Below are 13534 nucleotides of genomic sequence, written 5' to 3'. Positions count from 1 at the left end.
TGTCCTTGAATTCTCTAGAAGGCCGGGGAAAAATCGACATGGATGCAGTCACTGAGGTTTCTCACCTTCTTCCACCAGGGCTTTTGAGATAAAGCTGTCCGCTGGGACGCCACAAACAAACTCAGGTCAAGTCTGAGGATTTGGTTCAAGCGTACATGGAAGCATTGTCCAGTCTTATTCTTTTTTTTTTTCTTCTTTTCCACATACTTCAGTGCCGTGCAGCATCAGGACAAGACAAGACACAACTGCCCCACTGATGACTGTCAGTCCGGCCTGCTGCTGCTGATGCTTATAAAGTCGCAGAGACAAAACCAGACAACTGCTGAAAGCCGGCTGTGTGGAGATCAGTGGGAGCGGCAGACAGGTGGCCGACAGGCATTAATGTGATCAGAGAGAGGGGGAGAGAGAGAGAGAGAGGGAGAATCAGTGCCTGGACAGAGCGGCTGTGATTCAGGGGCGCGGCCTCCCCGCTGCGACCGGACACATCTGACCGATAGTTCACAGCTGGACGTCCATGTCTGGCTGTCAGGTCTCGGAGCGGAGCCCAGTAGGAGCTCTGCACTGCTGATATCATTTAATGGCTGTGTACATAAACCCACGCCTGCTTCACTGTCTCCAGGGAATCACAGCATTGCAACAGACTCCCATCTTTACGCATGACCCTTTACGCCAGGTAACCAATGACGACGTAAAACAATGATTGACAGCTGTGTACTCGGGAGACAGAATCGGACATATCATAAATGTGTTATAACGTCTGTAAAATGAAATCAAAACCAGTCACAGGGAAATGCTGTTTATCTACATGGTTTTGTGCACCAACATGATTCATGTTTCAAAATAAATGTCTAAGCATTGATGGAAGATCCAGAGTGTTTGTTGGAGTCAAACAATAGACTCAGTGCAGAAAAAAAAAATAAAACCCACTAAAAGTAATAATAATAACAACTCAATAATATCCATACAAGAAATTGCAAAAATATAACACGTTGCATTTTTTGTTTTCTTAATTCAACAAAAGCCTGATTGTAAAGTCTATTCATGACTGCATGTGGTATCAAAACTTTAATACTTTAAACGTAAAAATGTCTTTTTTCAAAAGGAAAACTGGAAGAAGAAGAAGAAGAAGAAGAAATGCGGAATATAACGCAGCCACATTACACTCTGTAAAGTGTGTCAAATCCAAGCTCCTACCAAACAGAGTTCTAGTAACTGCAGCAAATCAAAGCACTGTGAAATTAACCACTCACTCAGCATGCTATCAAACACGAGTCCCGACCGCTTCTTTGTGCACGTGGGTACGTGTGTGTGTGTGTGGGACGTGTGCACGTATTCACGGTCGCCGTTGGAGATGAAGGAGGAAGCTATAACAGGACGTACTGTATGTGGACTCTGATGTAAACAGTAGAACCTGTTTCTTTTTGTGTGAATCTTTGTAGGATGTTGTATTTTTTTTCTTCCTCTCTCCACAAGCTATTTTTTCACTAAAGAAAGTAAAGAAAGTGATGTTGAAAACAACTTAAATCCTCCCTGTGGTCAGTTCTTCTGCTCCCCGAACTGATCCGTTACGACTGTTTCTGTTTCATCTTGTAATGGCAGGTCAAGTGCATCTGATATGTACAGTACAGGATCGATGACTGGGGTGCAAAAAAAGGGGGAGGAGTTCTATTTGGCAGGCTGTGAATACTTCACTGTGGAAGAAAAAAAGAAACAAACTTGTCTTTTTGTCTATAGTGAGAGGAAGCATGGTGAGACGGAATTCTTCATCACAAAAATTTCACACAATATAGAAAATTACTTGCAATGAAAAACAAAAGTTTTTTTTTTTCTTTCTTTTTCTTGAGTGTTGATTTCTCTGTGTGAATTGTCAGTCTGAATGGATGTGGTTTTGACATCAGTCTATGCCAAAATGTCCATTTCATGTTTTGTTTTTTTTAGATCTCTTTTCTCTCCTGGGGGAAACAGTTGGGAGAGCGTCTGGTCTCTCACTCTCCTCTCTGGATCGCCTTTCAGAGGGCTGCAGAGAGCTCTGTTTCCTCATGAAGTCCAAAATTAAAAATATTCAAAGACAACATCCACACCTTGTTGAGGATGGCCTCCTCAACTCTTCCTTGTTTTTTTTTTGTTGCCCTTTTAAAGGGTAGCTTTCCTACTCAGTTCGTCTAGTGTACAAGCTTATATCATCTATAAATTTAGATAAACTCCTTGCATTTTCTCGGTTTTCTTTTTTTTTTCCTTTAAAAAATTCTTTACAAAGTTATCAGAAGAAACAAACCCCCCCCAAAAAAAAAAAAAAATTCAATGTCAAATAAAAATTCGGTGGAAGATTGAAAAAAAAAAAAAAGTGTTGCTGGTCACTTCCCATGTTTCTGACTCCATGGATGGGTCGGCTGCGTCCCTCTGATGCCTCATCACTTGGACTTTTAGTTTCCACAACTCTCCACAAGCTGATCCCAAAAGATGCAGGGAGGGAGAGTGGAGAGTGGCGGGGATGGGACAAGAGGACGGAGGGAAGTGGAGAGGGGAGCGGGGTGGGTGGGTGGTGGGGTGGGGGGAGTAATGGTGGTCTGGTTGGAAGACCAGATACACTATAACGCGAGGAAAAAAAAAAACCAAAAGAAAAAAACATCCACTCCATCCTCTGCATCCAGACCGCCCTTCCCTCCCCCCTCCCCCCTCTGCTCCGGGAGGGTCAGACCTCCACTGACTGGATCTGGTTCATCTGTGCCCGCATCATCTGGACGCTGTTGAGGATCTTCTTTTGATGGCCCGCTAACGTCACACCAACCCTCAGGATGTCTCTGTGAGGAGAGACAGATGTCAGGATTGTGTTACCCCGGACTATAAACACCCCTGCCGAATATATCTACTGTATAGTATCTATGCATTCTATCTATCAACAACATCATGTCGCAGCAGAAGGCACGACTAGAAGGCTAGCAGAGAACAGCTGAAAAATCGAGATGACAGCAACAGTAACGGGCAGGAAACAGCTGCGTGTTCATCCATCTTTGAGGCCAGGAAGCTTTTATAATCCAAGAAAAATGTTGATATAACCGGTTCAGTGTATTTTTTTCTGACGTCTGACTCATGCAGTAAACCCCTCCCATCTAACACCACCAGAACAAATGCAAAGAATTACAAAATCACAGCATCTCTTTGAGTCAAGTGTATTGTAGACGCAACTTAAAAATAAAAAGCAAGTTCCTCTCTGTATAAAGGCATTGGCATTGGCTTTCTTATCCATTGTTCTCTGGATTCTGACTCTCAGCAGTAATCACGCTTATTGGATTACACATTACAATCTGTTTTGTTCTTAGAATTGAAGCTCCTCATCTCTGCGGGTTAATCTCTGGCTCGTGACGCTTTTATCCATAGACAGGAAATGATTTGTATCTGTTTCTCTACAGGTGGCATCCTTAACAAGATTATATCTCGTGTTTAAGGAGGATTTTTTCTTTTCTCCTAGCTTTTCTTTTTTTTTTAAGATAACCAACCCCATATTATGATGTTTCCTCTCAATCCTTAAACCAAGGTCAAAGAGACGCCTGCTGAACACATGGCGGAGAATAAAGGGCAATGTTATGGCTTTGAGCTATTGTGCCCGCTGCTCAGGCTTCCAACTGCAGCGTTACGATCTGCTAATTACATGCAGTGCAGCTAGCGTCTTTTATAACGGGCCAGAGGCTGAGTCTGGTGCTCGTTCAGGTTTTTAGGGATATAAACGAGACTCTGCAAACCACCACAGGATAGTTTCCCTCGCGGTTATTAGAGCCAGAACGGGAGTCATCAGCACTTACTCCATGGTCATCTGGGACACCACGTCGAATGTGGAATAGTCAGCGCTGGCAAAATTGTCTTTGTACTGGCCCATCTTGATGGCATCCAGCCACTCGTCCACAGTGCTGAAGCTGGAGAAGTCTGGGATGCTGCGGTCCAGGAGGGGGAGGTGAACGCTGATGGGGGATACAAGAAGGAGCCGTTAAGAATAATGATAATACGGAATGGCAGGTTTTAAAGTCGTAGACAGCCCAGACCACCTGCATGTGATTCAAACATGAATTATTACATTAAGTGCAGAACTCGCAGAATCCCACTGGCCTTATCCATGAACCAATATTTTCCAAACTGATTCCTCATAAAGTGTACTTTCCAAATGAAGTGATAGGCTTTTAGGAGCCAATATATCCCCTCAGTGTCTGTGGAAAATCTGGCTCTCGGTCCTGCACGGCACCACAAATGAAAGTACAGACGGACGGGGGATAATGGAGATCAGTAAACCCTTCGCTCTCAGAGGAAACTAACACCCAGAGCAGAAAACGCTTCAAAATGTTTTGTTTTGAGAAACAGAAAATGCTTCAATCCAGGTTTTGCCTGAAGCATTCGTGGAAAGGATTTGATCTATCAAAGCCGAAAGGCTTTAATTTACATAACCGCTCGGCGCCACGAGAAACAAGAGACACTGTGCTCTGAAAAAAAAAAAAAGAAGCAACTGTGCCATGGATGACACTTTGGCAGGAGCATGAATTTCCTGTGAGGAAGAGGAAAGGCTTTACATTAAGGGAAGATTAGATGCATTATATTGTTCAAGATGTTATCCACATCAATGTGAAATGATGCTAAAACCAGAGGCCTGCAGAGACCAGATAAAACACACATGCAGATCTCACACAGGGAGTGAAATGCAGTGCAGGGGAATAATGAAGAACACACTTCTTTTTTTTTTAACACTAGCCTGAACCATATGTTGTGACTACGAGTGAGACTGACAGACAAAGTCAATCACATAAGACAAATTTGATCAACAGCCTAACTTGCGCTCACCCTGAAGATAACGGGGTCATGGCCTTCAGCGTGTTGGGATTGCGGATCATCTTGTCCAGGTTGTTGACGATCTGACTGAACTTGGGCCGGTTGTTGCGGTCCTTTTGCCAGCAGTCCAGCATGAGCTGGTGCAGCGCGCTGGGACAGTCCATGGGTGGAGGCAGCCGGTAGTCCTGCTCGATGGCGTTGATGACCTGCAGGGGGAGACAGAGATCTCTGACGGTTTGCTACGAGGCTCCACAACGAGGAGATCCATTGATGGAGAGGAGAGAGAGAGAGAGTACGATCCAGTGGAGGAAAAAGTACTCATTCTTTACTTCAGTAAAAGTACAAAGACAGTCTGACAGTATAAATACTACTTAAGTAAAAAGTACAAAAGCATTTGCAACCAAAGGTTCATTGTTAATTGTGATGTATCAATGCATAAGTAGCATTTTTTTCTGTTGTAGCTGGTGAGGTGGAGCTATTAATATCTACTTTCATATTCAGTAAGACTGTTCCAAAAGGTCACAAGATAGTTTGGAGGGGTCGGGAGATGATTTATGTGTAAGGAAAGAAAAAAGTTTACTTTATAAAAATGGAACTGTGAGAAGTTTAGAGGGTGGAACTGCTAACAACTCACAGACGTTATAAAGTATCTACTTGAGGCCACTTATCACATTTCAGATGAGTCACAAACTAAAAATGACTTCATAATCTTAACCTGAAAAATGACTTGCTGAAGCTGTCAGAAAAAAAAGTGTTACATTACCCTCTGAAATGTAGTCAAGTAGAGGTAAAAGTAACATAAAATAAAATTTAAATACTGAAGTAAAGTACAGTTACCTCAAACTACGTACGTATATACAGAATAAATTTGTTTCTATCCACCACTGAAACGGTCCAATAGATAAACATCCTCTCTTCTTTATAGAAGTTATTGGTATATAATAAACATGCTGTGATAGAGTTTTAGGATTATACCCCCAATTTAAGTGAATGGTCTTCTGATGAACTTATAACAAGAGCATCTGTTCCTCTCACTGTGTGGTGAAAACAACTGCTTTAGTCATTACTGTGTGTTACCGACTTACAGTGCAAACTCTTAAATTAAAGTTATTACTCAAACACATATAAATGCATAACTACATCTATTTGTGCACAAATCACCACGTTAGTTCTCCCTGTGTGGAGTTGTTAAACACCAGTAAGGCCATTAAGAACATAAACCTTATTCCACCAACTTCACATTCCTGCCAGATGTGACCTCATTCCTGGCCTTCGCAAAGTATTTAATGCTCTCTCTCTCTCTCTGCAAAGCCACATTAAAAATTCGTCTGGCTTGGGCCGGTGATGTTGTTGGTCAGGGGGAACATAGAGGTGGTGCACGGTTAACGGAGTGAAACAACCCCGGAGGACACTTGTGAGGAGGACGCACAATCCCCTGCTCATTACCGGGGCCATTAAAGGAGCTCCATTCAGAATAAGATTAATCTCATTCATGAGACCTAAGAACGTGGGACCCCGATGGAGCAGAAACACTATCTGGAGCTGCTAATAAGATAACCGTTGAGGTCCTCAGACCCTCTCAGCACATTAGTGTTCTCACTTTCAATTTGAAACTATTTTCATTATCTCTCTCCCCATAATTTGCTCTCTCCTGCGCTACCCAGAGGGAGATAGGAAATGGAGGCTCAAGTCAAGAGCAGAAATTGTCCACTGAGCACTGCCGTGCATTTCAAATGATCTGATTATGTCTCTGGTGAGTGTGGGGGAATTTTCATATAAAACCCATGAGTGAAAGCTGCTGTTTAGCTGCGGGAAAGCAGATACAATGACAAACCGTATCTCTGAGGAGTCTCAGGCTGTAATGAAACTCAGCAAGCAGATGATGTGTGTGTGTGTACTGAGGCCTTGTTTCAAAAAATGTTTAGTGGGGGGGGGTTTAAACTAAAGAATCAACAGCAATTTAAAAAACAAATTGACTTAAGGCAAGTTAAATACTCACGTCTTGATTGGTCATGTCCCAGTAAGGCCTCTCTCCGTACGACATGACTTCCCACATGACGATCCCGTAGCTCCACACATCACTGGCCGAGGTGAACTTCCTGTACTGGATAGCTTCGGGTGCAGTCCATCGGATAGGAATCTTCCCTCCCTGCGAAACACAAAAGAGCACAACGTCAAGAGCAGAAAGCGAGACCGAAACCCGACCGTCACAGTGTCCCGGCTCCGGAGAGAGACGGCGTTCAGGGCAACAATGCTGACGGTAATCCAAACTGGGAGGCGGATATGACAAAACCCCGTGGGAGTAAAGTGTGGTACATGAAATACTGGAGGAGGAGGAAGGGAAGGACAGGTGGAGGGATGATGTTCGTATGGATAGGGAGAGAACTGTGGTGTGCATCAGAATTTGGCACTGGATAAATAGGATTCTCAATCAGGGTTCATCATTCACAACATAATTAAAAAAACCTATTCTAGAAGGCTGTTTGACCAGTGGAGACTTGATTGTTTCTCACCAGAGCGCTAGTGTAGGTGGGGTCCGATGTGTCATCCTCCAGGAAGCGCGAGAGACCAAAGTCGGACACCTTGCACACCAGGTTGCTGTTGACCAGGATGTTTCGGGCAGCGAGGTCGCGGTGCACGTAGTTCATGTCGGCCAGGTACTTCATGCCCGAGGCGATGCCGCGCAGCATGCCGACGAGCTGGATCACCGTGAACTGCCCGTCGTTTTGCTGTGAAACAGACATATTGGGTTACAATATCTTTTATTAAAGAGGCGGCGCTACTAGAAATTCTGGATCACTTGAAAAATATGTGCATTCATTTTAATATTGTAATTTAAGTCAAGCACACAAACATGGTGGGCTTTATAGTTAGTTATAGTTTTCTGCATTAGTGTAGGGGCTTAAAGCAACACAGACGGGCGTTGTCTCAATAAAGGAAATATGGCGTTTGAATTTCAACATGATACAAATACTTCACACAGTGGCTTTAAGACAAATACTTTCTTTGTTTCACTCAATCAAATTTGAGGATTTTCTTTCTTCAATTATTCTTTAGAACTCTATGCAGACCCTATTAACAAAAGGTGCCATTATTAAGACACAAGATGATTCCCATTTGACTGCTTTTCGTCAAATTCCAATTATTTCTTTTTACACATGTCTACTTGTAACCCAACCCTGTGTGTGGCTGATGCAGAAAAGTTACTTTGTAGTATTAGTTTCTGTGAAGAGGCCCAGCCGGACACTAACAGCCAGGTTTGGGTTGGGCTCAAAAAGGCCTCACCAGGACTAAGCCGGGTCTGGGCTGGCTGTCTACAGCTGTTCCCCTCCACGGTTTGGTGAGGGCTTTACCCCATGCATGGGGAGCGTCTGGAGCGGTGGCGCAGCTGTGCCTCCCAACTGTGCACACCTGCACTCTCCCCACCACCCACCACGACGCCAGGAGCACACGAGATTCCAGAGAACGGGGCCCTGGAGTGGGAAGGGCAGGCGAGCAGCGCCCCGAGCACAGACGCACGCGTGAACGGCCTGCACGACCGCTCCACTAGCCTATTTTTCTATTTCAAACACTCTGATGCTCATTAACGGAGCGCACGCTTCTCCTCACGTCAGGCTGCTGCTCCTCGTGTTACACAGCAATTAAGCAGAATGCATTATTCATGTAAACTTTCTTGCAAACAGACATTGTAACCTAGAGTAATCCCTGTGCTGTGTTTGCATTTATTTTAATTGGAAAGATCCCTCCAAAGTCTTTTAGGTCAAGTTAAGTGGAAAAAATAACCATGAATTTGTAGAGCTGTGTGAACAAAGGTGTAGCATTATTTATTTATATGTAAATAACGTTTTATCTCAAAGGCGGACTTTGGTTCGGGTTCAAGCCCCGAAGGAGCAGAACCCTATTGCTTATGCGTTGGTTTGTTATTATTTGTTGTGTGCCACAACAGCTCAAATTCCCACGAGCTGGAACGAGCTACAGACATGAAACTTGGCCCAATAACTGGAAATAATGTGCAGGTTCTCGCCAAGAAATATGACTCCACTTAGCAACATGGTGGCGCTGCAATTAACAACAAAAAACACTTATCAAAAGTCATGAAAAGCTTGTTCACAGCTTATCTATATGGCAAATCATACAACCATTGGGCCAATTATCACCCAAAAAAAATACCCTGAGAGTTTAATTCAAAACCACTGGGGGCACAACAAATGCAAGAAAAAAAGCGAGGCACAACACTGATTAGGCTATAAAACGTATATTGTTTGTCCAATCAATACAAAACTCGCAGGATATGTTTCATGACAATGTTGAACCACGTGTATAACACTATTTTGAAATTGCTCAATATGGGGCGTCACTAGTTCCAAACTTGTGCACCACAAATCGGTTTGTCCAAACATCACCAAATTAAAGAATTGCAACTTGTCCCCAAATGCCAAGAAATACGACTGGTGGGATTTTGAGTGTGAATTTAGTGAAAAGCTGCATACATTGTGATGATGAAGCAAGTTTGTGATTGGTCTCACTCCTCCTAAAGACAGAATTAAAGCAGCTGAAGGGACTTTGGTCAGCGTTGTGAAGCTGCTTGCTGCTGCCTGAGGCTTTGATTTTGGAAATAGAACTGCTTCCTTCTGTTGAGTCAAACAGGGTTTTAACCTGCAGCTATATTTCTCTTTACTTTCACTGCTTGTAGTTGGTTCCAGATAGCAGTCCGGCTCAGATCGATCTATTCTCTTTGTACCCAGCAGGTCTGTCTGCAGGAGGCAGCAGGGAAGACAGCAAAGACTGCAGTGACCATTTTAAACAACCGCCCACCAATCACCTCAGAGAAGACACAAACCATGTTCCGAGGCTTTGACACTGTCAGCATTTGTTGTCATAAACTGTCACCGCGAGTTGCCACAGAGGTTCCCCGTTGTTTTGAATACAATGTGCTGTCAAATATGCTTAGCAAACACCTACATATACACAAACACCCTTCACCGCGAGATCAAATTCCAAAAAGAGCTGATGCGTTGTGTCTCTGAGGTCGGAGGCAGAATGCAAATAAAGACCGAGTCTGAGCTGTGTGCTGACAGGAGCTTGCATGTATTCTTCCCGAGGATGGTTTTGATGTAGGCTTGCAGCAGAGGGCTTAAACTGACGATCACAGTGGATATTAAACCGGGGGAAATCGTTTAAAGAGGTAGAGACTGTTTTCAGGAGATTTAATGATGCTGTTCAGTCCTTCAATCACAGTAATTCACATGGAATATTCTTAATCATCGCATACATAATTTACTGTATACTACATCTGTGGCCAAAAAACAATACCAACCCTCTAATTTACAGTGCTATTGTTCTACGGTGCATAATGCAGCATAACATTTATTTTTTTTTACTTCAGGAATGCCAATGGCTTTTTCGGCCTAGAAAATAAAACATTCCCTCCAAAGAGAGAGAATTGGCAAAACCGTTTAGTACTCCTTTGAAGAGTGTTGGTTATAATTCAGGACTGTACATTCACAGACTGTTCATTTATAACGTGGCCTTCTCACTGCACTCACACGTGGCATTCTCGCTGCACTCACACTGGCATACAGTACTCCCCCTTTCACATTAAATAGTGAGTTCCCATTACATCATTTAAAGTTCAACTAAAATAGACTTTTATTTTTTGCCAGAGATCCTACATAAACCCCAATTTCCATAAATCAGAGGGCTTTTTCTGCTCCTTCCCAAAAAATGTGAAGAAAGCAATTAGCAAGCATGAAAGCTTACGAAAAAAGTTATATTAGAGAGAAAAAAACTTCCCATCCCAAGACGGATGGCAAACGGCCTTGTGACATCTCATCTAGTAGCCAGATTCATTTTTTTTCATATTCATTTTTATACATCTGACATCTCATATTAAGTCTTGCAAAGTATTAAAATTATTTATGCTGGTCGTAAACGGGGGAGCATGGCCGCTTCTCTGTAATATCCCTCTCTGGTTAGATTACGAAAAATAAAAATCCCATGAACTTCTGAGCTCGGCATATTTCTTGTCAGGGTGGAAAATAAGTGTGTGTCCCCTATATGCATCCTTATACAGTCCTGCATAATCAGTAATGGACTGAAAAAACAAGGGGGACATCACAGAGAATCATAAGTCCTGGATTCTAACGAGCAAATGAAGGACAAAATATTAAATATAGAGAGAAAACGTGAAATAAATCAATAGTAGGGGATAGCAGACAACCTGAGTGTTAATAGAGAAGCATGACTTCTTAGACGGTGAATACCTAAGGAACTCACGATTGACAAGACTCTGTGAATAATAATGTTTCCTTGAAGTGGGATTATTGTGCATGAGTGTATAAACCGTGTCAAATTACTGGACAAATATGTGTACACGCAAGAATGTGTCTGTGTGCAATGAGGATATAAATCAATGCATAAAGTCAGCTGTCATAACAACTAAAGTTGAGTATTACGCAGTCTGATTGATTCATCTTTTTTTATAACAAGTACAACTCAAAATAATTAACAGTCTTACAATATGTAGCTGAAACTGAAGACTAATAAATTCACTGGCTAGAATGGCAACTAATTGTTGGGAATAAATTTACTCGGCTGCGGTTGAGAAAATATTAATTCTGTGAGTTGGCGAAACAACAAAAAGAGAAATCTTGGCTGTTTTCTGGTGAATAATTTGTTCTTTGCATGCCGGAGGTGATTGCCTCTAATCAATGTCTTCTTTTTTTCCCTTTTTTAAAAAATGCATCACATTAAAAGCTCTGAATTAAGACCTCTGTGTCTGATTGTGAAGCTAACATTGTTATCAGCTGAAGCAGCTGCAGTGCAGAGCTGTCAACAGCAGCAGTAGCTACAGTCAAGTTTGTCATTATGACCAACTATGCAACTTTTATAATAATAATATAATTCAAATGAATAAAAATGTCTCAATATAACTGATTTAAATAAACCACTAATATAATATCTTATTATTCCGACAGCCCCGTTTCCGACAGCCCCTGAAAGTAGCAGGAGCTCCATGCTGCATGTACGCAGCTCTTCGTCAGCTTGACTTTTATCTTTACTTTTAAACAGTTATATTTTACTAAACAAAGTTTCTACTCACAGGAGGGAAGCGTACATTATCTTCTCTTCTATCTCAATATAACTGATTTAAATAAACCACTAATATAATATCTTAATAAATGTTTAATTGGTCAGTTTTCTTAGTAAGCACTTGGCAAGTTCATGTAGAAGTTGATGTTTCTCTGACTGAAGCAACATAATTAAATAGCAGTATCAGACTCTATGGAAGAAAACAAATTACCTTGAGTTTATGCATAACCATATCTTGTTAGTAGAACACTGCAAATTGCAGAATTCACATCTAATTGCAGAATATGCAATTAGATGTTTTCTTCAATAGGTCGTGTTCTAGGTGAGACACAGAAACGAAATGGACAAACAATCAAAAAATCTGCTTTCTCACTCTGAGGAAGGAGTCCAGAGACCCGTTCTCCATGAACTCGGTGAAGATCATGATAGGACTGCTCTTGGTGACCACGCCCTCCAGGTGGATGACGTTGGGATGGTCGAACTGGCCCATGATGCTGGCCTCGCTGAGGAAGTCCCGCCTTTGCTTGTCAGTGTAGCCAGACTTCAGGGTTTTTATGGCCACAAACATCTCCCTTTTACTTGGGATCTTCAGGTTTCCGCTACACACCTCTCCGAACTCTCCTGTGAAGCGGTAACATGGTGGGGAGAAAAAGAAAAAAAAACAATGGTGCTATTAAACTCAAAGCAATATGAGTGAGTAACAGTAAGCTGTTTTTAGGGACCCATTTGTATTTGGAAATCAACTCGATGCAAAGTCCCGAGCTATTTTACAGCGTTATATTCCGTCCACGTATCAGTGAGATTTTTCCATTACCTGCACCAATGACCTGTTCAATCTTCACACAGGATATATCAATCTCCTTGGCAAACTCCCTCACAGCCTCGTTGGGGTCCTCATATGTGAACGGATCAATATATATCTTCATTCCTGGAGTCACTTGGAAAAAGGAAAGAGCCTCTGTAATATTTGATTTTTTGTGGCCACGCTTACACTCCTATGGGCTCGACAGTCTGATGCATTCAGCCACATTAACAATCAATTCACATTCACACATTACTGTACAATTATGTGATTTCTCTTTTGACATTCAGATGATGAATGTTGAAAGATGGAGGGAGGTGGTGTGGTTACAAATGGAGGTTGTGACTAGTGCCTTGTGGCTACTGTGCGTATCTATTCAGCCAGCAAGGACATGGAACCTGCAGTCTTCCTAGCCGTGATAAGGCACGTTAATATATATAGATATATCGTCTGCTGTGAGTCATAGTGCCATTAACACTCAGGAGAGAATCCTGGACCCTATATCAGCATCGCTCAGCTCCACTCCAAGAAATAAATTGGCTCTCCTAAGCCCCGATGCCAGGTAAATTGGCTTAAGGTGGCCTTTAAGTGTTCTGGGACTTAAGTGTCCTGAGTTTTAAATCCGATTATTCGGCTCTCACCTCCACATCAGGCCTGAGGCTATTTCAATGGATATGAAACACATGCCCGGTCTGCTGCAGAGCTAGAAGAGCATGCGCACCGTCTCAAAAACCTGGCACGCTAATGCTGAAGAAACGTGCTGCAGAGATGAACAGATGGAGAGGATCTGACCAGACAAACCCCCCTCCCCAGTACTAAAACCCTACA

General features: G+C 42.5%; 1 protein-coding gene across 1 annotated transcript in view; it reads right to left on the bottom strand.

Annotated features, from left to right (window-relative positions):
- Window positions 1-2692: 2692 nt before the first annotated feature.
- ephb2b (eph receptor B2b) overlaps window positions 2693-13534 on the bottom strand; it is a 101315-nt gene continuing 90473 nt past the window's right edge. Inside the window, exons 11-17 of the mRNA XM_054617772.1 lie at window positions 12719-12841; window positions 12278-12525; window positions 7326-7541; window positions 6812-6961; window positions 4825-5018; window positions 3801-3956; window positions 2693-2801 (exon numbers count right to left, since the gene is read on the bottom strand). Coding sequence (XP_054473747.1) covers window positions 2693-2801; window positions 3801-3956; window positions 4825-5018; window positions 6812-6961; window positions 7326-7541; window positions 12278-12525; window positions 12719-12841 — 1196 coding nt within the window. The remainder of the gene's footprint in view (window positions 2802-3800; window positions 3957-4824; window positions 5019-6811; window positions 6962-7325; window positions 7542-12277; window positions 12526-12718; window positions 12842-13534) is intronic.

This window comes from Anoplopoma fimbria, chromosome 17 (assembly GCF_027596085.1).
Source record: "Anoplopoma fimbria isolate UVic2021 breed Golden Eagle Sablefish chromosome 17, Afim_UVic_2022, whole genome shotgun sequence".
In the NCBI taxonomy this organism is placed as follows: Eukaryota; Metazoa; Chordata; class Actinopteri; order Perciformes; family Anoplopomatidae; genus Anoplopoma; species Anoplopoma fimbria.
The sequence above is the reverse complement of the archived record's forward strand: the minus strand, read 5'-3'. Positions and strand labels throughout refer to the sequence as shown.